The sequence below is a fragment of the Hippocampus comes genome, unplaced genomic scaffold, assembly GCF_001891065.2.
Source record: "Hippocampus comes isolate QL1 unplaced genomic scaffold, H_comes_QL1_v1.1 scaffold332, whole genome shotgun sequence".
In the NCBI taxonomy this organism is placed as follows: Eukaryota; Metazoa; Chordata; class Actinopteri; order Syngnathiformes; family Syngnathidae; genus Hippocampus; species Hippocampus comes.
In genome coordinates, this window is record NW_017805119.1 from 36,349 (window position 1) to 59,702 (window position 23,354).

General features: G+C 40.4%; 1 protein-coding gene and 1 long non-coding RNA gene across 8 annotated transcripts in view; both read left to right on the plus strand.

The window, feature by feature from the left end:
• Window positions 1–23,354, plus strand: part of piezo1 (piezo type mechanosensitive ion channel component 1 (Er blood group)) — a 135,513-nt gene that overhangs the window by 4,741 nt on the left and 107,418 nt on the right. For 5 of the 7 annotated variants that reach the window (XR_002167733.1, XM_019865749.1, XM_019865747.1 and 2 more), the window contains 6 exons: window positions 8,443–8,538; window positions 13,044–13,209; window positions 14,053–14,194; window positions 16,192–16,405; window positions 20,521–20,734; window positions 22,529–22,685. Coding sequence is in view for 6 of the 7 variants with exons in the window: in XM_019865749.1 (XP_019721308.1) it covers window positions 8,443–8,538; window positions 13,044–13,209; window positions 14,053–14,194; window positions 16,192–16,405; window positions 20,521–20,734; window positions 22,529–22,685 (989 nt within the window). In the remaining variant the exon portion in view is untranslated. Of the gene's footprint in view, window positions 1–8,442; window positions 8,539–13,043; window positions 13,210–14,052; window positions 14,195–16,191; window positions 16,406–20,520; window positions 20,735–22,528; window positions 22,686–23,354 lie in introns of those variants that run through there. The other 2 variants (XM_019865745.1, XM_019865746.1) reach the window with 2 other exon arrangements.
• On the plus strand, window positions 10,442–12,726 carry LOC109513351 (uncharacterized). Its single transcript, XR_002167734.1, has 3 exons — window positions 10,442–10,479; window positions 10,961–10,966; window positions 12,546–12,726. It is a non-coding gene; the product is annotated as an uncharacterized LOC109513351 (long non-coding RNA).

The following is a 23,354-nucleotide window of genomic DNA, read 5'->3' on the forward strand; positions in this document are numbered from 1 at the left end:
TGTGTGTGTGTGTGTGTGTGTGTGTGTGTGTGTGTGTGTGTGTGTGTGTGTGTGTGTGTTTACATCTGAGATCAAATTTGCTACAGTGAAAAACACACACACACATTTATTTATTTATTTATTTATTTATTTTTTCCGGAATTTTCAGAAAAGTCCACTTTCATCTCTGCTTTTGGTATTTTGCTAGATTTTTCACTAGAAGAATTGGGCATAAGGCGTTGGGCATGTGTCATTTTGGGATGGAATGCAGCCAACTCCCAGCCAATCAAAGCAGCCCCCCCTGCCCCATTAAAATCAGGGCGGTGGAAGTGCACCAGTGCTTGTCATTGCAGAAGCAAAAGTTGACTCGCTGTCATGATCCTGTCCTGTTTGTGTGGCTTTTTTCAGTCTCCGGCAGGAGTGTGGGGGTTCCCTCATGAGCCGCACCTGTTGCGAATCACTCCTTGTTCATCAGCTGCCTATATGTACTCCGCCACTCAGACAACTGGCTGTCGGATTATTCTGCCTTGGTCACGACTCATACCAAGTGCTTGATTTTTCTAGACATTCCACGTTCTCGCTACTTGCTCATAGCCTTGTATAGTATTTCCCTCTTTTTTTCCATGTTTGCATCTGCCTTCTTTTCATACTATGAGGAACCAGTATCGCACTGTGTTGATACTGTGTTTGATACTATGTCACTGAATACTGACACCTGCTGGAATCCCTGCAACTTGACAGACTGATCTCACACTGATTTGATGACCGAGTGCAGTGTTTTTGAAACCCTGTGCCGCGAGATATTGTCAGTTGTGCCGCGGGAAATTATACAATATGTATGCCTGTGCGGTCGATCGCCTGGAAGAGTAATCATGTACTCTTTGGGGGAGCAGCAGCAGCAGCTAGGAAATTGCCTTCTGCTTTGAGACAAGCAAAGTTTCCAACGCGAGGCAATACAATGAAAGGTATCTTTCATTTACATTTACGTTTACCAGAGATTCAACGGCACCGATGTTCCCTCTAAGCTGCGCAACTGCGCACTGGTCGCACACTCTCAGCGCACAAGAAAACCTATTTAGCGCAGTGAACACACTGCAAATCAATTAGATATGCAACTTTTTTTTCTGTATCTGTATAATTCAGTGAGTGACAGCTGTCCAGCCAATCACACGATTCGATGCAATGACACTATGCAGCCAATCACAGCATTAACAGTACTTGCACAGGTTCTCTGCTCCATAACAATAACAGTGTGGCGGCGATAAGTGACGCTAATGCTAATCCTTTATGATTGCGAAACGACCGGGCAGTGAACGTGATACGTCCACTCCTCAAACCAAAATAAAAATGAACTCTGGCTCTTTTAAGTTGGAATGGCTATCGGACTATGTGCAAATAGAAGAACAAGCAGTGAAACTGGGTGAGATATTTTCTTTTTCGAGTAAGAAAGGTCTGCTCTGCATAACATGCAGCAAAGCTTAAGTTGTCTGCAAATTTTCCGATGGAAAAATACGGACTAAATGGAAGCTGGACTACCTCAAGCGACACATTCAGCAGAAGTCATTTGAATGATGTTGGAATTATACAAAGACTCAAGATGGGCTAAGGGATTGGTACATTATTGCGGGAGAGCGCAAACGACCGGGAGAAAAAGAACCGTCTGTCACACAGAAAAAAATCAGACCCTGAGCAAGTTAAAGTTCTATATTTTACTTGCCATTAAAACGAATGTACCAAACATTGGATTGATATTGATTTGATTCCTATTCAATGTGCTATAATATTGCGTTAATTTTCAATGTTAAAAAATGCTTATAGTAACAATAGTAGTGCTGTCAAGCGATTAAAAACAATTGTGCAATTAATGAACGAGGTCTGTAATTAATTAATCTAATTAATCTATATTAGACTCATCTAAAAATGACTGAGAAACCCCCTATTTTCATTTTGAATTCCCTACACTATTGAGGCAGATCAAAAGATAAAAGAAAAAGTGGCATTATAAAGTATTTTATTGTTTTTCAGCAGACTTGGACAGATGCAGTCCGAGCCATTTACTTTCTGCTGTATTTGAGACGAGTCAAAGTCCGACCTGCAACGTTTAGTTTCGACCACGAGGAGGAATATCACTGATTTGTTTGTTTTGTAAATCTCCAAAGAATTACAAACTAAAAATAAAATAGAACATCAGGTCCTTAGAAAGTGCTTAGGTGAACATATCAAAAACAGTAAGAACAATTTTCTGAGCAATACAAGCTTTCAACACTGAACTTGCTTCAGATAATAAAAAATAAATAAAACAGACCCTTATATCACACAGCTGTAAGTTAGCACTTCAGAAATAACACCGTTCATCATGACCAACCAAAAGTACTGAAATAAACATCAATCACTTCTAGTAGTCTCCAGAGGACACATCAACTATGCCTCGTACGTGGGGTGTTCTCGAGTGTAGTTTGCCGAAGAGCTTTGCTATGTATGGCTCGCTCGCTATATTGCTAACACTTTCGGTGCTAACGTTAGCTGTGGCTGCACTCGCGACTGGGCACTTTGGATTGATGTGGGAGGCTAAATTTGAGCTGCTTCGGTGGTACGCAAACTCCTTCTTACAAATTAGGCACAACACTCTACATTTAGCAATTGTGTGGTCAGGGCGTTTTTGGAATGTAAATTTTCCATTCATTGTGCCCAGAACTCTCACATCCTGCTCCATTTTCACCGCTCCACTCCTCACCGCTGCTTACTATGCCCACCCAACTCCAATAGCAGCCTATCAGCTTTGGCTAAACAAGCCCCAACATAATGGCAGCCAATCAATGTCCGCTTCAGGCTGTGACTGACAGTTGTTTCCCCACCCTCAACAACTCGAACACAGGAAGCCAACACATAAAAAGGGCTATTAGAAAAAGGCAACCCACCTACAGAAACAATAAAGTTAGAGATTAAAATTTAGATTAACACGATTAAAAAGAAGAATGCGCTAAATGTTCTGTAATTATTAATTGCAATTAACGTGATAATTTGACACCTCTAAACAATATAACAATTGTTAAAATAAGCTTTTTTCACATTTTCAGGTGGTGATGTGCCATGTGATTTTTTTTCAATGAAAGAAATGTGCCTTGGCTCAAAAAAGATTGAAAAACACTGACCTAGTGTAGACAATAATATCAAGTGTTTGGTCTTATTTTTGTCTTTCCATTATATTATTCCATGTCTGTATATAACGTGAACATGTATCATAGTGTGAAGATCAAGTGAAAATGATGGGAATGAGTATGTGTGTGTCTTTACAAATGTGTATTAAAAAAAAAAAATCCATTGTATTAAATTTGTTGCATTTCTTGCAAGCGATTTCTCCTGCCATGGAGAACACGCACTCACATGGCAGTCATAATGCCAGCGTGCACGGGAACTCTTTGGCTAGCAGGAAAAGGTTGGGATAGATAGTCTGCTGTCTCTTCCAATCTACCAGAGAATCTTCAGTCCGTCCAATATTCCCCTCTGCTCAATACCGCTGCACTTCATACATTGCATCTGCAGTTGCATCTCTTCCAAGTCATCACCCAAGTGCTGCCACAGGTCATCTAAAAAAACAACAACAAAATTGGCATTTTTTGTACAATTTCCAAAAACAAACAAATAATCATGAATAACATGCCAGATGTGGTTGCGGAGAGCTGTGATGATGATCCGGGCTGGGCCTCGTTTGTGCGCCCGATAACATGCGCACACTTAGACCGCAGTCTGGTTACAGCCTCACTGTACCTGGAGGAACTGCGGAACTAACCCAAGTGATTTGAATTTGCGTCAAAAAGTGTTGCTCAGGTTAACACACTCATAGACTCCAGACTGGAAGCATTGTTTGTGACTCCACGCTTCAGGCATTCGTGTACTCTAGTTGTATGGCTGCCTGTGTGTTCAAGGTGGAAGCGTGATTGCACAAGTGCAATATAGAGCATTTTCATCATAAGGTTGACCTTTGAACCTGACACTCACCTCTCTTAAGACAACTCCACTGTAGCTTGATTGAATGGGGCAAGCAGTAGAAGTGTTTATCTTATGATGGTGAACTCACCAGCTGTAAGTGAGTCAAATCCATCTTCAGGGAGGTCAGAAATACCCACACTGGTTCCTTCTCATCTTGGAGCCTTGATAGCATTTCATATGTACCGTTCCAGGGTGTTGGTACCTCATTGGTGAGTTTCAGACTTGACTGTCCCATCTGTCGCTGCACCTGAGCGAGCCTCTTCTTGGCGGCTGTAGTGCTTGAACGAAAATATGTGATAATGTGCCTACCTTTCTGATGGCTGTGTGTGCGAGGACCACCAAATTGATTGGCGAATTTGGAGGTGTCAAGCAGATGCTGTCATGTTTGCCGCTGCGTCACTCACAAGACACTTTACTTTATTGGTTATGGCCCAGTCATGCCCCTTTTGACCTGGGCCAAATTATTAGCAGTGTGACTCTGTGGAAAGTATTGCACCCCCAACACTAATGAACATAAGTGTGAAGTGTAGTGACAGGTCAACGCCAAATATGTTCACTAAGGTCGACATGTCAGTTGTTATACTCACTGCCACAGCTTCTTGTACTTTTTCCCATTCCTCCTGGTACTTGTTGGCCACATAGACATAGAAATGACATAGAAATGTTTCATTTGTGAATTTCTGAAACTACTTAAGATTTGACATTTAAAGTTAAGATCAACAACATGATGTCTCGATATGCTGCCTTCACAATATTTAGAAAATATTTTTGACTGCACAGCAATGTTTTACTCATTGTGAATACATCAGGGCAGTTTTCCCAGGGCCTTTAAAACTGCAATCATAAAAATCACTGGCAATGTGTTAAATTAGTTCAAATTAGGGGTGGCCCGATAAAAAACGTTTCACTCCCGGCAAAATTCCGATATTGCGTCATAGAAACAATATCAGCAGGAGGAATACATTCTTTTATTTTTTTAATATATATTATAAAAAGTGGCAGCGCGGTGGTCGACGAGTTACCACGCTGGCCTCACAGTGCAGAGGTGCAGGGTTTGATTCCGGCCTTCCTGTGTGGAGATTGATGTTCTCCATGTGCCTTTGTGGATTTTCTGTGGGTACTCCGGTTTCCTCTCACATTCCAAAAACATGCATGTCAGGTCAATGGAGCACTCAAAATCTTCCCTAGACGTGAGTGTGAACACAGATGGTTGTGATTTGTCCATGTGTGCCCTGCGATGGGCTGGCAACCAATTCAGTCTGTACCTCGCCTGCTGCCCGAAAACAGGTGGGATAGGCTCCAGCATGCCCACGACCCTCATGAGGATCAGTGGATTAGAAAAGGGATGGATGGATTGTTTTAATATTGATATGACATTAGTAAAAAATATTAAAGAACATGTAATGCAACCTTCCTCAAGCATCTGTGATGGGCCCAAAACTATTCATATTGTATATCAATGATATCTGCTGCGTTTCAAAACTACTTTAAAGTGTCACTAGTTTCTACTGCTCTGGAGAAAATCTGAAACAGCTTCTGACAACTGTGGAAAACGAATTGAATACATTTTAAAACATGATTTGACATAAATACATAATCACTAAACTTAAAAAAAAACTTCAATTGAAATAGAAAGAGTGTGTCACGAAGTGTGGTAGTGGAGGACCCCAAAAAGCAGTCAGGAGGGAGGAGCAGGTTGAACTTGACAAAGTGTATTACTCAAACACGAAAAAAATCTCAATCCAAAACAATCAAAGTCCTGAAAACAACAAGAAACCAAAGTAACAAACAAAACCCCATGGCATAAGCAAAAAACATGACATGACAAAACTACAAACAAAAATCTAGTGATGGGAAAATGAAGCCTCATGAAGCAATAATTGAGGCCCCTGCTCTAGTCAGTGTCACCTGTCAGCTCATTGTCGTCCCGGTGCGCCGTTTTATTTCAAATCACCCGCGAAACTATTTGTTGGCGGTGACGTAGGAATCCCATCTCGCGAAGCTTCGGGCGGAGCAACGCGCGTTCCGAGGCATCGGGCGTGGCCACAAGCATAATCGACACATGCCTCGATGCGCGCTTCACAGATTTTCTTCCGGTTTACTCGGCACACGCATCGGAGCCTCGGCACAGTCGGGCACATCACTACAAAAATCCATGTCAGTAACGCACAAACACTAACCAACAGAAGCAGTGACTACAACAGAAACAATGACCCGACACTGAGTGGGCGGGCCAGGAGTCCTTTTAACAGAGAACCTACTCATGAGCCCTACAGAGCCACCTGTTGGTCCCAAACAGATTAAGCATGACACGCTAACCACTGGACCACTGGGCCACCCCCGTTTAATATAAAATACATAAAAAAATGAAAGTCTGAAAAGTTCAGCTAATGGCTAGCATGGAGCTAGCGCTACCATGGACACATACAAATAAAACTTCGTTTGTGTAGATGTAGTAGTGCTAGCTCCGTGTTAGCATCTTAGGACTCATTTCCCCCGTTCTTGTGCATGTGTAACGTAAGATCTGGTGCTTCGGAACACCCAGCTCCGATGACAGCCACGCTAGCGTGTTGTTTATCTGTTTATATGTGTATTCAGCAGCAGGGGCAGGTTGTTTACATCTGTGGTTTACACGTGTATTCAAGCTGGTGTGGGACACTGTGGGCACGGTCACATTGCCGCTACAGTCCAGGTGCTCCGAAGCTGTTGGCCTTCGAATGAGACAGACTTAACTATTTAGCACGGAGGTAGTGCTAACAGACACAGCCTTCATATCAAACTTGCGTGGACCGCACTAACATTAAACTGTCATAACAAGGCAGGGGCCGCAAACTAGTGTCCTGCATTTGGCCCGCGGGCCGCGAGTTTGAAGCCACTGTGCGAGAGGGTGTGCTTACGTAGCACCTGTCTCAACCGTATGTTGTAGCCATATGTACACTATGCATTAGGTGTACCTAAGTGCAGTTGCAAACTTGACTTTTTTCCTTTTCTTTTTGGGATACACTCTACAAACATGATTGATCTGTTGTCATTTTAACAAGTTAAAATATACCAAGAACAAGGGGTAGGACTAGATACATTTTTTTTACTACTTCCTTTGAACACAAACTGTGCAAAATGTCAGTTTTCTTTTTTTAAGGTTTTTGTACTTCCCTTTCACTTCATACCAAATTTCTGTTATCTGTCTATATGTTCCATAAACAAACAAATAAAATATCACAAAAAATATTGAACCCATTTTTTTATTAACAGTGATAGTTACAGAGTAATGATTGCTGTGCAAGTGAACAATATGCATATATTTTTTTTTAATCGTATTACATAATATGCTGTGATAGCCATCTCGTGGTAATTTTCATGACCCAAAAATAAATAAATAAATAATGGAAATCCGGACAAATTGTTAAGGAAGGGAATTTCCGTGGGTTGTCAGCTTTGATTACCCTTAGACCAAACAAAAAAGATAGTGTGTTTCCGGTAACATGAAATTTCAGCATAGGGTCAGTAGGTCGGGCAAAGTTTTTTTTTTTTTTTTTTCATTTATAAATTTTCTTTCACCATATCAAAAATTTAAACAAAATAACCATAAAACATAAAACAAGAAGACATTGAACACGCCGTTCCGCGGCCGGCACCTATTTAGTTTTCTCTCCGCTCCGGACTCGGGGGGCGGGGTCGCGTTGCCGCCTCTGCCGCCGCCCTCGGCTTTTACTCGGCCCATGGTGTTCATCAAATACTTCGCTGAATTTTTTCGATACATCAATGGATGCTATTTTCTTAACATTACGGTGCAAGCATGCGACTGTAACACAGAAAACGCGGTTTAAACTGTCGTCGGAGATCGCGGCCGCCGCCATGTTTCAATGTTGTTGACAGACGACAGGGCAAACGACGCACGCGCTCAACGTGAATATCGCGAGAGTTTGCACCGATGTAAACCCTCTACACAAAAATGTAGAGGGTTGTTTGAAAAAAATGCCGACCGTAAAGTTCTTTTTCGACGTAGAAATTCTCGGTCGGTCGGGTTACCAGAAACACACTACGGTACTTTTTTTTCTACGCCTTATAAATAAGTAACTGTGTACAGTGGACCACCACATACTTGTGGTTCAGAACCCACATATTAATCTGTTGGAACATTTTTTTCCAATGTTTTTAGAAAATATATGTTTATATGTTTTGTTTATTCCAGGGGATTCCCCCATTTATCATGGAAAATGCTTATTCCCACTTTTTCAAGAATGTTTTTGTTTTAAGAAAAATACGTTAATATTTTGTTTCCAATGCATTTCATAATGATGAATCAATTACCCAAGAATCAATTTCCGATTTTATGGCTATTCACAGGCCTGCTCGGCTCGTATGCCTCGTGAATAGCGCAGACCCATTCTTTATGCAAATACCTTTTATCCTTGTGATGTATTGATTGCAATGATGCTGGTGAGTAACCCAACTAATTTGTTCTTTTTGCAGCTTGTCTTCTTCGCTACAATGTACTGTCCCTGGTATACTTTGTGTACCTCTTGTTGCTGCCGTGGTTTCTGTGTCCCAACAAACACACCATCAAAGGTGAGACCACCTGTGAATGAGCAAGCCTGCATGTCCAAATGAGAAAAGACATGTTTTAACACCATCATTTTCTATTCAAGTTAGATAAAATGTAACTTTTTTTTTATTTTTTTATTTTTTAGCACATGAAATTTTATATATTTAAAAAAAACAAAAAAAAAACTATTACGACTCAACTGTATTCATAGAGTACTTTAAAACAACTACTACTGCTTACATAGTGCTGTAATTGGAGCAAAAATAAGTTATACAGGGTCAGGCAAAAGGATCTGAGACATTTGTAGGTTAAATAAAAGTCAAATAATGTAAAGAAACAAAAATGTTTTTCTTTTCAAAAAGTACATACAATGCCATTCTGTTTGATTATGTTTGAAAAATTCAGTGGAATTCTGGCGGTGCGAGGTCGGCCAGTTGAATTTCGTTTCAATGCGGATCCAGTAGCTCTGAAGTTGGTAACCCATAACAAGATCGTGTTTCGAGTTGGTATGGGATCATGTCTACCAAGATTGAAGTGCAAACGGAACGCTCGTTGTCTTGCAGTTACAGATTCATTTGTTTTTGATAAAAGTTTCCACAATGAAAGCGCGATGCTCAATTCATGGCCACAACTGAAAAAGAAACAAAGCAAAATGGCATTATATGAAAAAAATTGCATTATATGTACTTGTCGAAAATAAAAACAGTTTTTTGTTTATTTACTTTATTTGCCTTTTATTTAACCTACAAATGTGTCAGCTCATTTTGCCTTAACCCGTACAACAACAAACATGGTTAAAACAATAAATTAACAATGAAGACAGTAAAAAGCATAAAAGAGTAAAAGCAAAACAAAGTCTAATGCTGTGTCAAAAGCAGAAGAATAAATATGCGTTTTAAAGATTGGCCCTACGGGGGCGTGCCTAATATTTAGCGGGAGGAGAGAGGGACCGGCAGCGAAAAAGGCTCAATCTCTCCTGAGCCTTCGTCTAGTTCTCGGTACCTCCAATAGCCTCTGGTCTGCTGACCTAAGGTACCAGGCAGGTCCTACGCACCTGAAGGAGCAAGTCCCATTTAAAAATGTGAAAACAAAAAATAGAATTTGAAAAAAATTAACTAAAATGTACACGGAGCCAATGAAGATACGTCAAAGAACGAGTTATGTGTTTGCTCTTAGGAGTACCAGTCAAGAGGCGAACAGCAGCATTTTGGACTAACTGGAGACACAAATATTAAAACTACTGGTTCAGTTATTTCTGTTTTTTTCACAGCCTTCTGAATAGGGATCATCACTCAGCATGGAAGGATTACTCGCTATGTAGTCTTTGATCATTTATTGACGCACACAGCAGGTAATAACCTAAAAGTAAGAATGAATACAACAAAACTAATGTACCTATTTCCATGCATCACAATGTAAATAATGTATATAATAGACATGAATTCAACAACTTAATACCTTCATCTTAAAAATAATTTTATCAATCGCAGTATCTATCATGATTTTATCCCATTAATTTTAGCATGATGTATTCTCATTGTCATGATTATTACCTTTGATGTTTTATATGAAATAAAATTTATTTCTAATGTCATCAAGATTCATAGTCTAAATATAATGAGAAACCATACAAGTGGAACCTAACAAAAGGACTACAAATCCCAGCAGTCAAACCCGGAAGCAAAGCGCCGATACCATTACCTCTAGCCATCGTAGAAAGGGTTCTGTCAGTCGTCATCTGTACCTGTGGGTAAAAAACAAAAAAAAAATAAAATAAAATAAAAAAAAAGCGAAACGTCCTTTTTTGTTTTTTGTTGTTTTTTTTTTTTTGTTTTTTGTTTTTTACCCACAGGTACAGATGACGACTGACAGAACCCTTTCTACGATGGAACTTTCCTGTACGACTGAGAGCCTCCACAAGCACTACCTCTAGCCCTAACTCAAATCATCATTCAAACTTTCTGGTGCAGCCGGACAAACATTAAATGGCAGCACTCCAACAAAACAGAACTAAGCGTAGACACCACTGCAATTGCAAGGTTTAACTTCATAAATTTTGCCCACGTTTAAACTGCCGATTGCGAACAGCAAGTAATTGCGATTGTGATTCAGCAAACATAAAGGACACACGGACACAAAACAAAGCAGACAAACAAAGCAAGGAAGCTCGATTGAATCTAAAAAGTTCATGGAACATCTCCGCGGGTGTCAGAAGGAGGAGGTTGGGAGGCTGCCAGGATCAGCTGCAATCCGGGAACGTTGTTACTGAGACACGTGACATGTCTGAAATGATGCTTGTTAAACTTGTTAAAGAAAAAAAATAAATCATACTGTATGACAGTAAAAACAAATTAGACAGAAAAATGAATATAGGAAGGGGGAAAATAAAGAGAAGCGGATGTGGTAGGGCAAGGCTGAGGTTAGGTGGAGAAGGCTCGGTTGAAGAACTTGGTTTTAAGGTCAGGTTTGATGGAGGAGAAGGTAAGGGCATCTCGGATGTTGATGGTTAGACTACTAGAGTACTTGGGGTGTGAATCTTGCGCCACTCTCTAAATTCACTTCAATTGTCTCTCTCCAATTCTTTTTGATTACCGATCATTGTTACATCTTGAGCCTGCACATTTTTTCCATTGAGAGTATTTATTTTAATTGATTGACTTTATTCTCTCTCTTCCGAAACATTTATTTTGTGCATGAAAACACTTTGGTTTTTTTTTTCTTCTTTCTACCCCCCAATTTTGCTGCTGTAGACTGTAAATTTCCCCAGTGTGGGACAATAAAGGATATCTTAATTGAGCATCATGTTTAAAACAGAATAGAAAAATTACAAAATAAGGTTACAAATGAAAGTCAAAAGGAGTAGGTTGAAGTTCAAGGGAACTCACAAATATCCTACCCCTCATTCGCCAAGTTAACCCTTTCATGCACCCTGTAATCTGATAATACAGTAAACCATAGGTGTCAAACTCAGGTCCCGGAGGGCCGCTGTCCTGCATGTTTTCCAAGTCTCCCTGTTGCAGCACACCTGATTCAAATGAACAGGTTCAATGTCAGGCTTCCGCAGAGCTTGCTGATGATATGATAATTTGAATCAGGTGTGTTGCAACAGGGAAACTTGGAAAACATGCAGCACAGCGGCCCTCCAGGACCTGAGTTTGACACCTATGCAGTAAACTGTCTACTGTAGTAACCGCTGTTCGTGAAACGGTTAAGGGCGATGTTGTATTGCATATACGCCAACAGTCATTTACAAGAATAATAAAATAGGTGTTTCCATCACTCATGTTGATTTTATATCCCCTTCATACATTTCCTGAATGAAACTGAAAAGCAGGTTGCTACATGGATCTTTAGTTTATGGCCGTACAATTGTTGGTTATTAGCCTAGTGTTAGTGTTTGCAATTCGATGCTGTGCCGAGCTGTAAATTACCCACGATGGGATAACCTACTTGGTTCATGTGTTCTCGCTAGCACTGAGAGCACACGTTATAGTGGGTTGGTGTCCTCCATTGTCACTGCTAAGGTTGCTTTGTCGGCCGTTCCACACATTGTATCAGCAGCATTGTTAGTTGCAAACCATTAGACATTGAATGTTTTTGTACAGGATTACATCCATGTACACGTATTGAACTGAATCGAATGTTTTCATAAACAGCCAGAGTTATTCATTGATTATAACACCTTCCTTTTTTGCAAATCTGGTTGAAAAAAACAGATGTCTTCTAATTGGAAACAAAGAATGCTCGTCGACACCGGGATAAAATTCATTCGCTTTGTGAGAATGAAACTGTATCGTTCCAATTTTCTGGTTCACTTAGGTGCCCTATTTTTTTTCTTCTGGCCACTCAACCAACCGTTTGACTGAATGTGAACAGTGCATTGCCACACAGCGCTGAGGCATTTCACCAAATAACTTCATCACAATGGCAATGAGCAGCGGGACAATCGACAATGCAAACAGTCTGCTGAAAAGTAATTTTAAAGGCTGTTGACACCAAAGCTAGTTGCACAACCAGAATGCTTCTTCAGAATTTAAAACGGACAGACTTGTAGGAGCAAATGTTCCTCTATGCGCAACACAGGACTGAAAACTCCCATTAAGAAACAGACGACATGAACGGAAATTATTGTTCTTCCTACGAGAAATACCCAAGTAATCAAGGAGTTGATTGTTCTGAACATTGTTAAAGTCAAGTTGCCCAGCGCTACACTGCAAAACCAAACTGCAAGTTCCCAAACGGTTGTGGGGATATTTGCTAGATGTTCGCCAAAGGTTTTAACGGTAGCAGCGATTCTTTTTTTTCTTTAATTTTTAAAAATTTTGTTTCAATGAGAAAAAAATTTTTTGACCCGTTAATAATACAGTAAGTATAACGACACTAAATATGAAAACTTATTGTATTGTAAATATGCAGGTCAAAAGCTGGTCCTGGCAGGACCACCTCAACATGGTGGAGGGACCCGCTGGTGTCCTTATTCTTCTATTAAATATTTACACACTCTTTCTGCTTTGTTTTTATCTTTTAGGAAATACAGGACATTTCATCAGAGCAATATTTTGGACCAGTCTACTTTTTATACTTGCTCATGTTTGCTTCCAGACAGTATTATACACCTACCCTCCTCTCAACATTGCTATTGGTGATAACTGTTCGCACGTGGATATCATAACCACCCATATAGGGCTGTCCAGGTATGTCAGCATTAAAAAAAAAAAAAATCTCTCTCTCTCGCTCTCTCGCTCTCTTGCTCTCTCCCTCTCCATATATATATATATATATATATATATATATATATTTTTTTTTGTAATTGATTGTCTGTTACTTCCGTAGAACACAAATGCACAGTACAGAGTGGAGCCCTTTTAGCACCAGTTGTTCAGCACCTGCAGATTCACCTATTCCCAGATTTTTCCCGCAAAGTTTTAAATAATATTTAAAAAACAAGATTTTAATTCAAATTTTTTTCTGTTTCTCATAGAAAGGTTCATTGGAGGTTTATCTAACTTTTTTCCAAGAATTTTGAGGGTTACAAAAAAAGAAATTAATGGCCATCAATTAAACACAGATTTTTGCTGTTTGCAACCCATTGTCCCTTTCCTTGCCAAATTGCGGTTTACACATAGAATAGCATAGCATGCATTGTTACATGGGCAGTTCAGTTTTGCTGCCCTTATATTTTAGCTGTGTGTGTTTCAATGCACTGCATGTTTGCACTGTGGTTGAGAGAGGAAAGTAATTTTAGCTGTGCTGTATGTTGCACATAGAGCATATTTGACAAGAAAGCTTGACTTGACTTGACTTGAAAACACAGAAATGTAAGCCCATTGACAGGACGTTACATCGTTGTTGGAAAGTATTGTTTTTCTGTGTGTGTGTGTGTGTGTGTGTGTGTGTGTGTGTGTGTGTGTGTGTGTGTGTGTGTGTGTGTGTGTCAAATGAATGAGAATATTATTGATTTTGTATGTTACATATAGTGTATCTTAAAATCAAATATTTGACGACACAATGTGAAGAAATTAACGTCTTTTCTTCAGGCTTCCACTGAAGGATCCTTGGACTGTATTGCGCCTTCTGAGTCCCGACCTGATGCTGTGTGGGATTTCTTTGTTAACCATCATCCTTTGTAGAAGATTGGTCACAAACAGAGAAATACTGGCTGCAGCCAATATTACAACAGTAAGTTGTTATCATGGGATTTTACCACAGAAACTGTTCTCAAAATAACATTTGGGATTTTGGAACATTAATAAAAACTCGGGATGTGACAGGACTTGGTAAAACCTTAGTGACAATGGTTTTTCAGTTTTGCAATTCACGTTGCATTGACGCAGAATGAGTGTGTTTGTCTGTTGCATGTTGAAACTACAGCTTACAGCCACACTAAAGCATAAAATCAGTGGCATTACAGCGGGCTTTGCTCGACGAAAATTCAAAGAAGCACAGGCTTTATTAAAATCTGCAGTGCGGTTTCATTTCAGTTTCACCATTGGATACATAGTAGAAAGGGTTCCGTCAGTTGTCATCTGTACCTGTGGGTAAAAAACAAAAAACAAAAAAGGACGTTTCGCTTCTCTCACAGAAGCTTCATCAGCGGTAGACAACTCTGAAGTCTCCGTGAAGACTCCGGGAAATTGCTCTGCGCTACAGCTGACTACAGCTCAGCATTCAACACAGTAATCCCAAACTGGCTTTCTGAGAAGCAGTTTAGCCTCTGACTAACCCCCCACCCCCCCTGCACATGGGTGGTGAATTTACTCTCTAATTGAAAGTCTGATTTGGCATGCAGGCATCAGGCGCAAGTAGAGTGAGCACAGGGATTCCCCAGGGCTGTGTGCTCAGCCCTCTCCTGTACACCCTCTGACTGCATCTCTTCCAGGATGACACTAAAATCATCAAGATTGCTCATATCATGACAAAAAAAGAAACAGCCGACAGTAGTGATTCTCAACCTTACTGGGGTTCTGGACCCCACAAATGGGAGTAGGAGTAGAATCTCGTATTGAAATACAATGAATTACACTCGTGAAACATGAAATTAAAGAACACATACTCTTGTTACCGCTGTGGTTTATGTAGATGAAGGTCTGTCACATTTGAGTAAGATGATCCTAGTTCCATAAGTGTCCTACAATCTTTTTAAAAAGATCTTATCATCACAGAACCTTTGCACGGACCCTCGATTGGGTAACACTGGCCTTTAAGAATGAGGTGGCTCAGCTGATGTCTTGGTGCTATGAAAATAATCTCCCATTAAATGCTGTTAAGACTAAAGAAATGACGATCTCAAGGTGAAAAAAAATAGCAGCTCGCACCCCTGTCATCGGTGGGACTCAGGTGAAGACTTCTCAGTACTCACATCAGAGATTACCTCACATGGACCCACAAAACACAACACATCATCATAAAGGCTCAACAAAGATTGCACTTCTTGAGGAAGCTAAGAACATTTGGAATTACACCCAAAATGCTCAGCAACTTCTACAGATGTACAGTGGATACCTTCCTGACCAACTCCTTCACAGTCCGGACACTGTGTCATATAGGATGAGTGTGTCATTTCATAGCACAACACATCTGTGAAGTAGCCTTCACGCCACTACGCCACAAACAGGTAGATGACAGCTGTGCCATAAAGAGGGCACAGCACAATATCAGAGACAACAATCAAACAAAACAGCTTTTATGCAGTGACTGGCCTCTTTAGAATTCTACATATGTGATAGACTGCAATCTTCTACAATTTGTTCCCCTCTCAGACAAGGGGTTTATATACATTATTTGAATCTGCAAAACATCAATTTAAACATTTTGGAAAACTGTCCAGGGTTGTATTGCATTGATGGATGGATGGATGGACTGGAAGCAAAAAGGCAGGTTGTTTTCTTCAACTGGTATTTTAGTGTGGCTCCAGTTGAAGGAACTTTCGGGTACTTTTTCCAGAATCTCAGCAATGACCAAGAGAGAACTTATTTTTGTGTTTTATTTTGGCGTCCTGATAAGCTTCAGAGGGCTTGTCAGAGAAGTGTGAACTGGTCAGATATAGCCTGCGGGCTATATAATGCCCAGGTGTGAAATAGTGTCCTGTTCGACTTAATGTCCCCCACCGCTTTCTTCTATTTTTTTAAAAATACAATTAATAAATACCCTCCCTCTTTCCCCGACTTTGAACATAGATCCAAGAAGAAGAAGAACAAACAGATGGTGAGGGTGAAATTGATCAAGAATCAGAGGATGAAGATGATGAAGCATCATTTTCTGGTGACACCACTCAGGAGTTTTCTACTGCAACCTTAGCCAAGCAACTGGCTGAGCGTTTAAAGGCTGTAGTCTATAAAGTACTGCTGGACCTTTGGAGAATCTTTGCAGTTAGCCTACTCGCTTTGGCTGGTAGGTCCTGCCTGCATTCGCCGTCACACTCGCACAAAAACAGCAAGATGCTAAGAGAAGGAACAATGTTCGAATTAGTTTATGCTAACTCACTCATGACCAGAGGCATATTTCTACTCTTTTGCAAATACCTGAGTATTAAGTATCTGAAAAGAGTGCGTGATAGAGGAAGTTTATAAGGGAGGAGTGGGCCATTGAAGCTACTCCATGTTAAAGTACAACACGCAACAAGTCCCTACATTGAGGGTCTGTGCTTTTCCTCTTCTCTTTTTGCCGATGAACCCGCTTTCCACCTCTCCTTCATCTTCCACCCACATTAGGTGGTTTTCCAATTGGCCACGAAAATTCCACACACAAACATGTCAAATATACTTGGCCAGACTAAGATGGTCTCATTGTTAATGGTGTCAGCAACACACAGATTTACAAACTGCAATTTGCAGTTCATTTCAAGTGAATGACGAATTGTTATTTGTGTCTTTACTCTCAATATGCATAATTTGGGTCTGTTTATTGAAGTACATTAATGTAAAGAAGTATTTGGTGAACTAATCCACCTCTTAATATCGTAATATATGACAATATGTACCCCCTCACCCCCAAAAAAACCCGACTATATAATTATGGCTACGTTCACACTGCAGAGCTTATGACAAAACTGTTTATAAAAACACATTAGCAGATTCGCAGATAATTGTCTGTATACTCTCTCTTGCAAGCACTCTCACCCATATGCACCGATACAAAAGAGACCGATGCGTGGTATTAAAGAAAAGCATTTCATTTATTTGAGGATATTACCAAAAGGGGAAAAAAAAACAGTTGACCCTTATCTTCCAATACATCACCTCAAGAACTGCAAACCTCTACAGTACAATATTATACTTCACAATTCATTTTTTATCAATATGAAAGCTTCAATAAATAAATAACATACATTAGAAATCACCAGAGATGCCAATGCTGAGAATCCTCCCTGTCTGTGTCGGGTAACTTATACATAACTACCGTATTTTCGCACTATAGGGCGCACCAAAAAGTCTTCAATTTTCTTAAAAGCTCACCGAGCGCCTTAAAATCTGGTGCGTCTTTTGTATGGTCATTACGCTAATACATCAACTCCAAGATGGCTCCTTCCTGGAGACATGCTTCCAATGTTATAACTTGCTGTTGGTTCAGTGAACTGTGTCGCTGCTTTATTAAATAAGTTTTTGCCGCAGCTCCGAAAAAAGGAGAGCTGTGGTGTTAACTTTTTAAAACAGTCAACAAATACAGGTACGTCTTTGTCTGTCTCCGTGCCTTCTTCCGTTCGACTCGAGAGGCGTTCAAGACCACCTCCGAAAAACGTAAATTAATTATTACTTCAATGAAACCACGAAGAAAATCAAGCGAGGAAATCAAAAAATAAATTCTGTAGGGGGGGGGGGGGCTATAGAATTTATTTTGTGAGATCCTCGCTTGCTTTTCAGTTTTGATGTATTATTTTCAATTTTTGTAGTTTCATTGAAGTAATCGTTAGTTTACGTTTTTCGGAGGCGTCAATGAACGCCTCTCGAGTTGACCGGAAGAAAAGAAGGCACGGAGACGGACAAAGACGCACCTGTATTTGTTAAAAAAAGGAGCGCTGTGGTTGTGGTTTTATTATTTTTTTTAAACGCAGACTTTATTAATGGTTTTCACAGTCTCAACAAATACAGGTACTGTACGTCTTTGTCCGTCTCTGTGCCTTCTCTTCCGTTCCACTCGAGAGGCGTTCATTGACGCCTCCGAAAAACGTAAATTAATTATTACTTCAATGAAACCACGAAGAAAATCAAGCGAGGAAATCAAAAAATAAATTCTGTAGGGGGGATATAGAATTGATTTTGTGAATTCCTCGCTTGATATTCTGTTTTGATGCTTTATTTTCAATTTTCGTAGTTTCATTTAAGTACAGTAATAGTTAATTTACGTTTTCCAGAGGCGGTCATGATCGCCTCTCAAGTTGAACAGACGCCTCTCGAGTTGAATGGAAGGAGCGTAGCACCATCTAGTGGAGGCATTGTAGATTGCTCCTTATAATGCGAAGCGTCCAAATGTATGAAAAAAATTTACAAAATAGCCATTCATTGAAGGTGCGCCTCATAATCCAGTGCGTCTTTTAGTGCGGAAAATACGGTACTATGAAACTGCTCCCCCTAAACAACAAAAAAAAATCTCGATTGAAAACAAGCAACTATGCAAAGCAGTCTTGGTTGAAATAGCTTCATAATGTCCAGTTTTTCTTGAAAAGTATGCAGTGAAAGGGAATTTTCAATCCTGGTCCTATATCATCTTCCATCATAATTCAAGATTTGGCCTCACACACAGAGCTGAACCAGTCAGAGGATAGATAAACTCACTCGTCACAGGGCCTGCGGAATGGCTTTCCGGACATGAATCTACAATCAGCTTGGATAAAAGGCACACACATACAGTGAACTACAAATAACACGGGGGGCGAAGACGCTGATATATTTTGCGATTAAAAATAACCAAGGGCGTTGCGTATTTGTCCGTAAAAAAATACCACAACATTAATGAAAATATGAGGAGCGATAGTATACAAATGGTCCACACAGCCATGAGGGTTTTATGAAGTAATATGGTGAAAATGAATTACTTCCGGTGGCCATCCCAAATTCACAATTTATTAAATGTATTTGATTAATAGCATAATTTGTTTGGGAAGGCAAGAAGCCTAGAATAAGGTATTACACCCTTCAGCTGATTAAAATAAAAGGAGGACAGGCCCTTCTTAACCTAAGGGTATATTCTGAAAAAGCGCGGATACACCCACTCGTATTGTGTTGTAGACCTGAAGCAAAGTGGAAGAGCATTGAATTGATTTCGGGCACTGGTAATTATCACATTCAAACATTGTTGAGAAGGAATCTAATGCTCCCTTTTGGAAAACAAAATTAGAATTGAGCCCAATTATAGAAATTTTCATACCGATATGGTATGGAATATGTAAAATACTTGAGGTGTGAAGAGAATTAAATGTACTGAGATTGGATGGGATGATACAAGATGCCACATTCAAGCAACGGAATAGAAGAGGATTGATCAGAGAGTAAACCACGTGACTAGACACAAGGTGCTGGGCGGGGCTGCGAAGATGCACAGCCAATCAGCTCAGAAGATGCACAGCCAATTAGCTCACGGGATGAATCCACTCATGCTGTCATTGGTCGACGTCGTGCCGGGAACCAATCATGCGTACAGCCACACACAAAACCTCTGAGTCATTCGGAATTTTTTTCTGAATACAGTACATTGGGGAAAAAAAAACGCGATGCACTGAATCCGCAATAAGTGAATCACGAAGTAGCGAGTACTCACTGTAGTTGGATGTAGGACTCCAGACATTGATTAACTATGCATGTGAAGAACACATGGGAAAAGGAGATGGGTGAGGACATCCCAAAAAGTCGGTAGAATGATGTGCAGTGCCAGAGAAAACCAGAACACGTGTATTTTTTTCCTCTCTGACTTTTGGACGGTTATAATTTACCTCACTTGAAAACTTGACATAATGCTGAGTAGAGCACAGAGTTGTATTGAGTTCAAGTATTTCAACACTTTAGTCAATGCAATCCATCAGAAATGACTATTCCATGAGGACCTTCTGAGTGAAGTCGGGAAAAGTATTGTGTTGGAATTCTTGATTGTGCTGTTTCAAATGTCGTTTGTGCAATAATTAAAATGAGATATCTGAGGCCTTAAAAGTATCCCTTTCCCATTGTAAAACTACCAGAAAGCAACTCGTAATTACAATACCAAAAATGACCACATCATCATCACCTACTAGCATTGCAGAGGCAAACAATGGTCAGCGAAGCATGGGACAAAAATGTCACTAACAAAATTAGTAAACGTATCTGTATACAAACATGAATAATAAGGAATAACAAGGTGAAATGTGAGGGCTTAGGCTCTCGGCTCATATTCAGGTCCCCGAAAAAGTATTTGATGGCAACACAACATGTATCAACATGTTCATGTCTAGAATGATATCTTGAAGCTTTATTTTAAAAAATGTGTTTATTTTAAATTTATTATTTTTTTAATGGCGTTCCTTCTGTTCTCTCTAGGAATCACATTGCCATCTGCTTTCTCAGCCGTCTACTTCCTACTTTTCATTGGTGTCTGCACGTGGTGGGCATGTCACCTTCCAATTACTCACCTGGGTTTCAACACTCTCTATGTGATGGTGGGCTTCTTCACTGCTGGCCACATTGTTTGTCTGTACCTCTACCAGTGTCTCCTGGCCCAGGTTCTTTTTCCACCCCACAGTCTGTGGGCAAGGTAAGATTACACACAGGGAATGTTGTACAGTCCTAATTTTCAACAAGGTAATCCACTGAGTCCACTCCGTCCCTCAACGACGACAGCCAATTGGTGTTGAGAAGGTAATTTCCACATCACACACAGGCGCTGCACAAGCTGACACGCAACCAAATAAAGAACAAAAAAATGAAATAACAACAGACACACGTACAAAGTAGTGATTGGTGAAATAAAAATATGGGACACATCACTGAGATCTGTGGGACTGAAAGGTGTACAGCACTGTTTTAGTATTTTTTTTTCCTTAGGTATTTGGCTGCATGTCAGGTGTGCGTCGCCTGTGTGTGACGTAGTACAAGTAAGTCTGTTCTTCACACCGTTTGGCTGTTGCAGACGACTCGAACAGACTGGGCCGGCCTGAAATAATGACGGCAGCTCATTTACGGACTAACCGGAATGACAATGATCATCTTTTTTTATATCAATACATGAAATTAAGGTTTCACAATGGATGACTGCTTTACACGCCCGCCTCACAGTCAATTTGTTTAGGTTCAATTTATAGTGGGAGATGTTACCATGTAAACAGAGGAGCGAGGAACAAAGACTTAGGAATGTGCAATTAGTGGATTGAGATGAGCCCGAAGCACCGCCCTCAGAACACCCTGAGAGTCACAATCGAATTTCTTCTCTGAAGTCACAAAACACGGGTTGGGCCATCTACCATGACTCGAGGACCTGACGAGAAAGTATAGTTGTTCCACCCTTCCCTGGCCAGGATAGAGACCACACATCTCCTCCAGAATCTGAGACTCTCCAGCACCCTGAATAGACCCTGCTATGGAGGCTGAGGAGTGTGTTCTCCCTGTAGTTGGAGGATTTTGTTTTCCAAAAGGGGGATCACCATCCCAGTCCGCCAATCAAGAAGCACTATCCTCAATCTCCATGCGACATTACAGAGAGATATGTTAACCAAGACAGTCACATAATATCCAGAGCTTTTAGGAACGCTGGGCGGATCTCATCCACCCCTGGAGCCCCTCTACAAAGGAATTTTTTAACCACCTTGACGACCTCAACTCCAGAGACAGGAGGGCCTGCCACGAAGTCCCGAGACCATGCTTCCTCAAAGAAATGCTTGCTGGTGGAATTGAAGAAGTATTCCAAGTATTCTTCCTTCCAACTCACAACGTGCCGAGTCAAGGTCAAGTGGCACCAGATCCTCATTATACACAGTGTTGATTGTGCATTGCTTCCCCCTCCTGAGATGCTCGACAGCAGACCACAATTCCCTCAAAGTTGTCAGGAAGTCTTTCTCCATGGCATCACAGAACTCCTCCCATGGCTGAGTTTTTGCCACAGCATCCACCAAAGCTGATACCCATCAGATGCCTCTAGATTAGAATTGGCCCGAAAAGGCCTTATGGGACTGACATTATCACTTATTGCTGATGTCCACCAATACAGGCACAACCAACTTGCAGCCACAGCTCTGGTCGGCTGCCTCAGGAATGGAATTGTGGAATATGGTCCGCTCAGACTCAATGTGCTCTGCTTTGCTCAGAACATGGTCACAGTTATGCTGTAGATGGGAGTTAAAACTCCCCCCGGAAGAGCTGGATGATGTTGCTGGGGAGAGAGAAGTGTGGGCTTTCCTGCCAAAGTGACTGCGACCCGACCACGACTAAGTGGTCGCATGGATGCATCTCAATCTATACTCAGTACTCCAGTATTAGTAATAAAAGGCAATCTACTCATGTCACCAATCAGTCTGATCATTGCATAGTTTCTTTTTTCTTTGTTCCTACCAAGGCTCTTTGGTCTGAAGGACATTATCAAACCTGGAAATTGCTCAACACCGTATGACTTCAGCCTTAACACTGAATATGACTGGCCAGTGTATGTTAATCCAGGAATACTCTTCCTTCTCTACATTAACTCAGCAATGGTTCTGAAGACACTTAAACAGGTATCTTTTGCTTGCTTTCTCTTTCTAGGTTCTGGCTGGTATTCAAATTTAAAACATACAAGTGGATGATGAGTTTGCAATTCCATATTTGTCTCAAAACTTTGAGTCCTTGTTATCTTATCAGTGGCGATTCTAGGATAAGAGGTTCAGGGGTGCTGATCTTGCCAGGCAAGAAAAATTAAACACTTTTACACATCATCATGCTGATTTCATTTCCACACTTATGAAAGAGAAGAGTCACGTCTTGGGAAGGCGGTAACTCCAATTGAATCGGATAAAGGTTATTTCATTGTTGAACTTTTGCAAAAGAAGAATTGACTTGAATATTAACATAAAGATATCTTAATCTTAATATCTGGGATAAGACAAGTAATTTTGATACAGCAGGACCTCCACATTCACATTAATAGTAAGCATTTTTTTTGGCGTAAACCAGCAGCCATATAATGCGTACCAAAAATAGGCCTTATTTTCTGAAAGTTTATTTTAAATGCAATGCATATGTAAAATACCTTAACTGAAATTTACTTGTGAATACTTTCAATACTAATATGTATTAAAGGACTAATTTGTAAAATCCTCTCTCTCTTTCGCTCCCTCGCGCTCTCTCTCTCTCTCTCTTTCTCTCTCTCTTTCTCTCTCTCTTTCTCTCTCTCTCTCTCTCTCTCT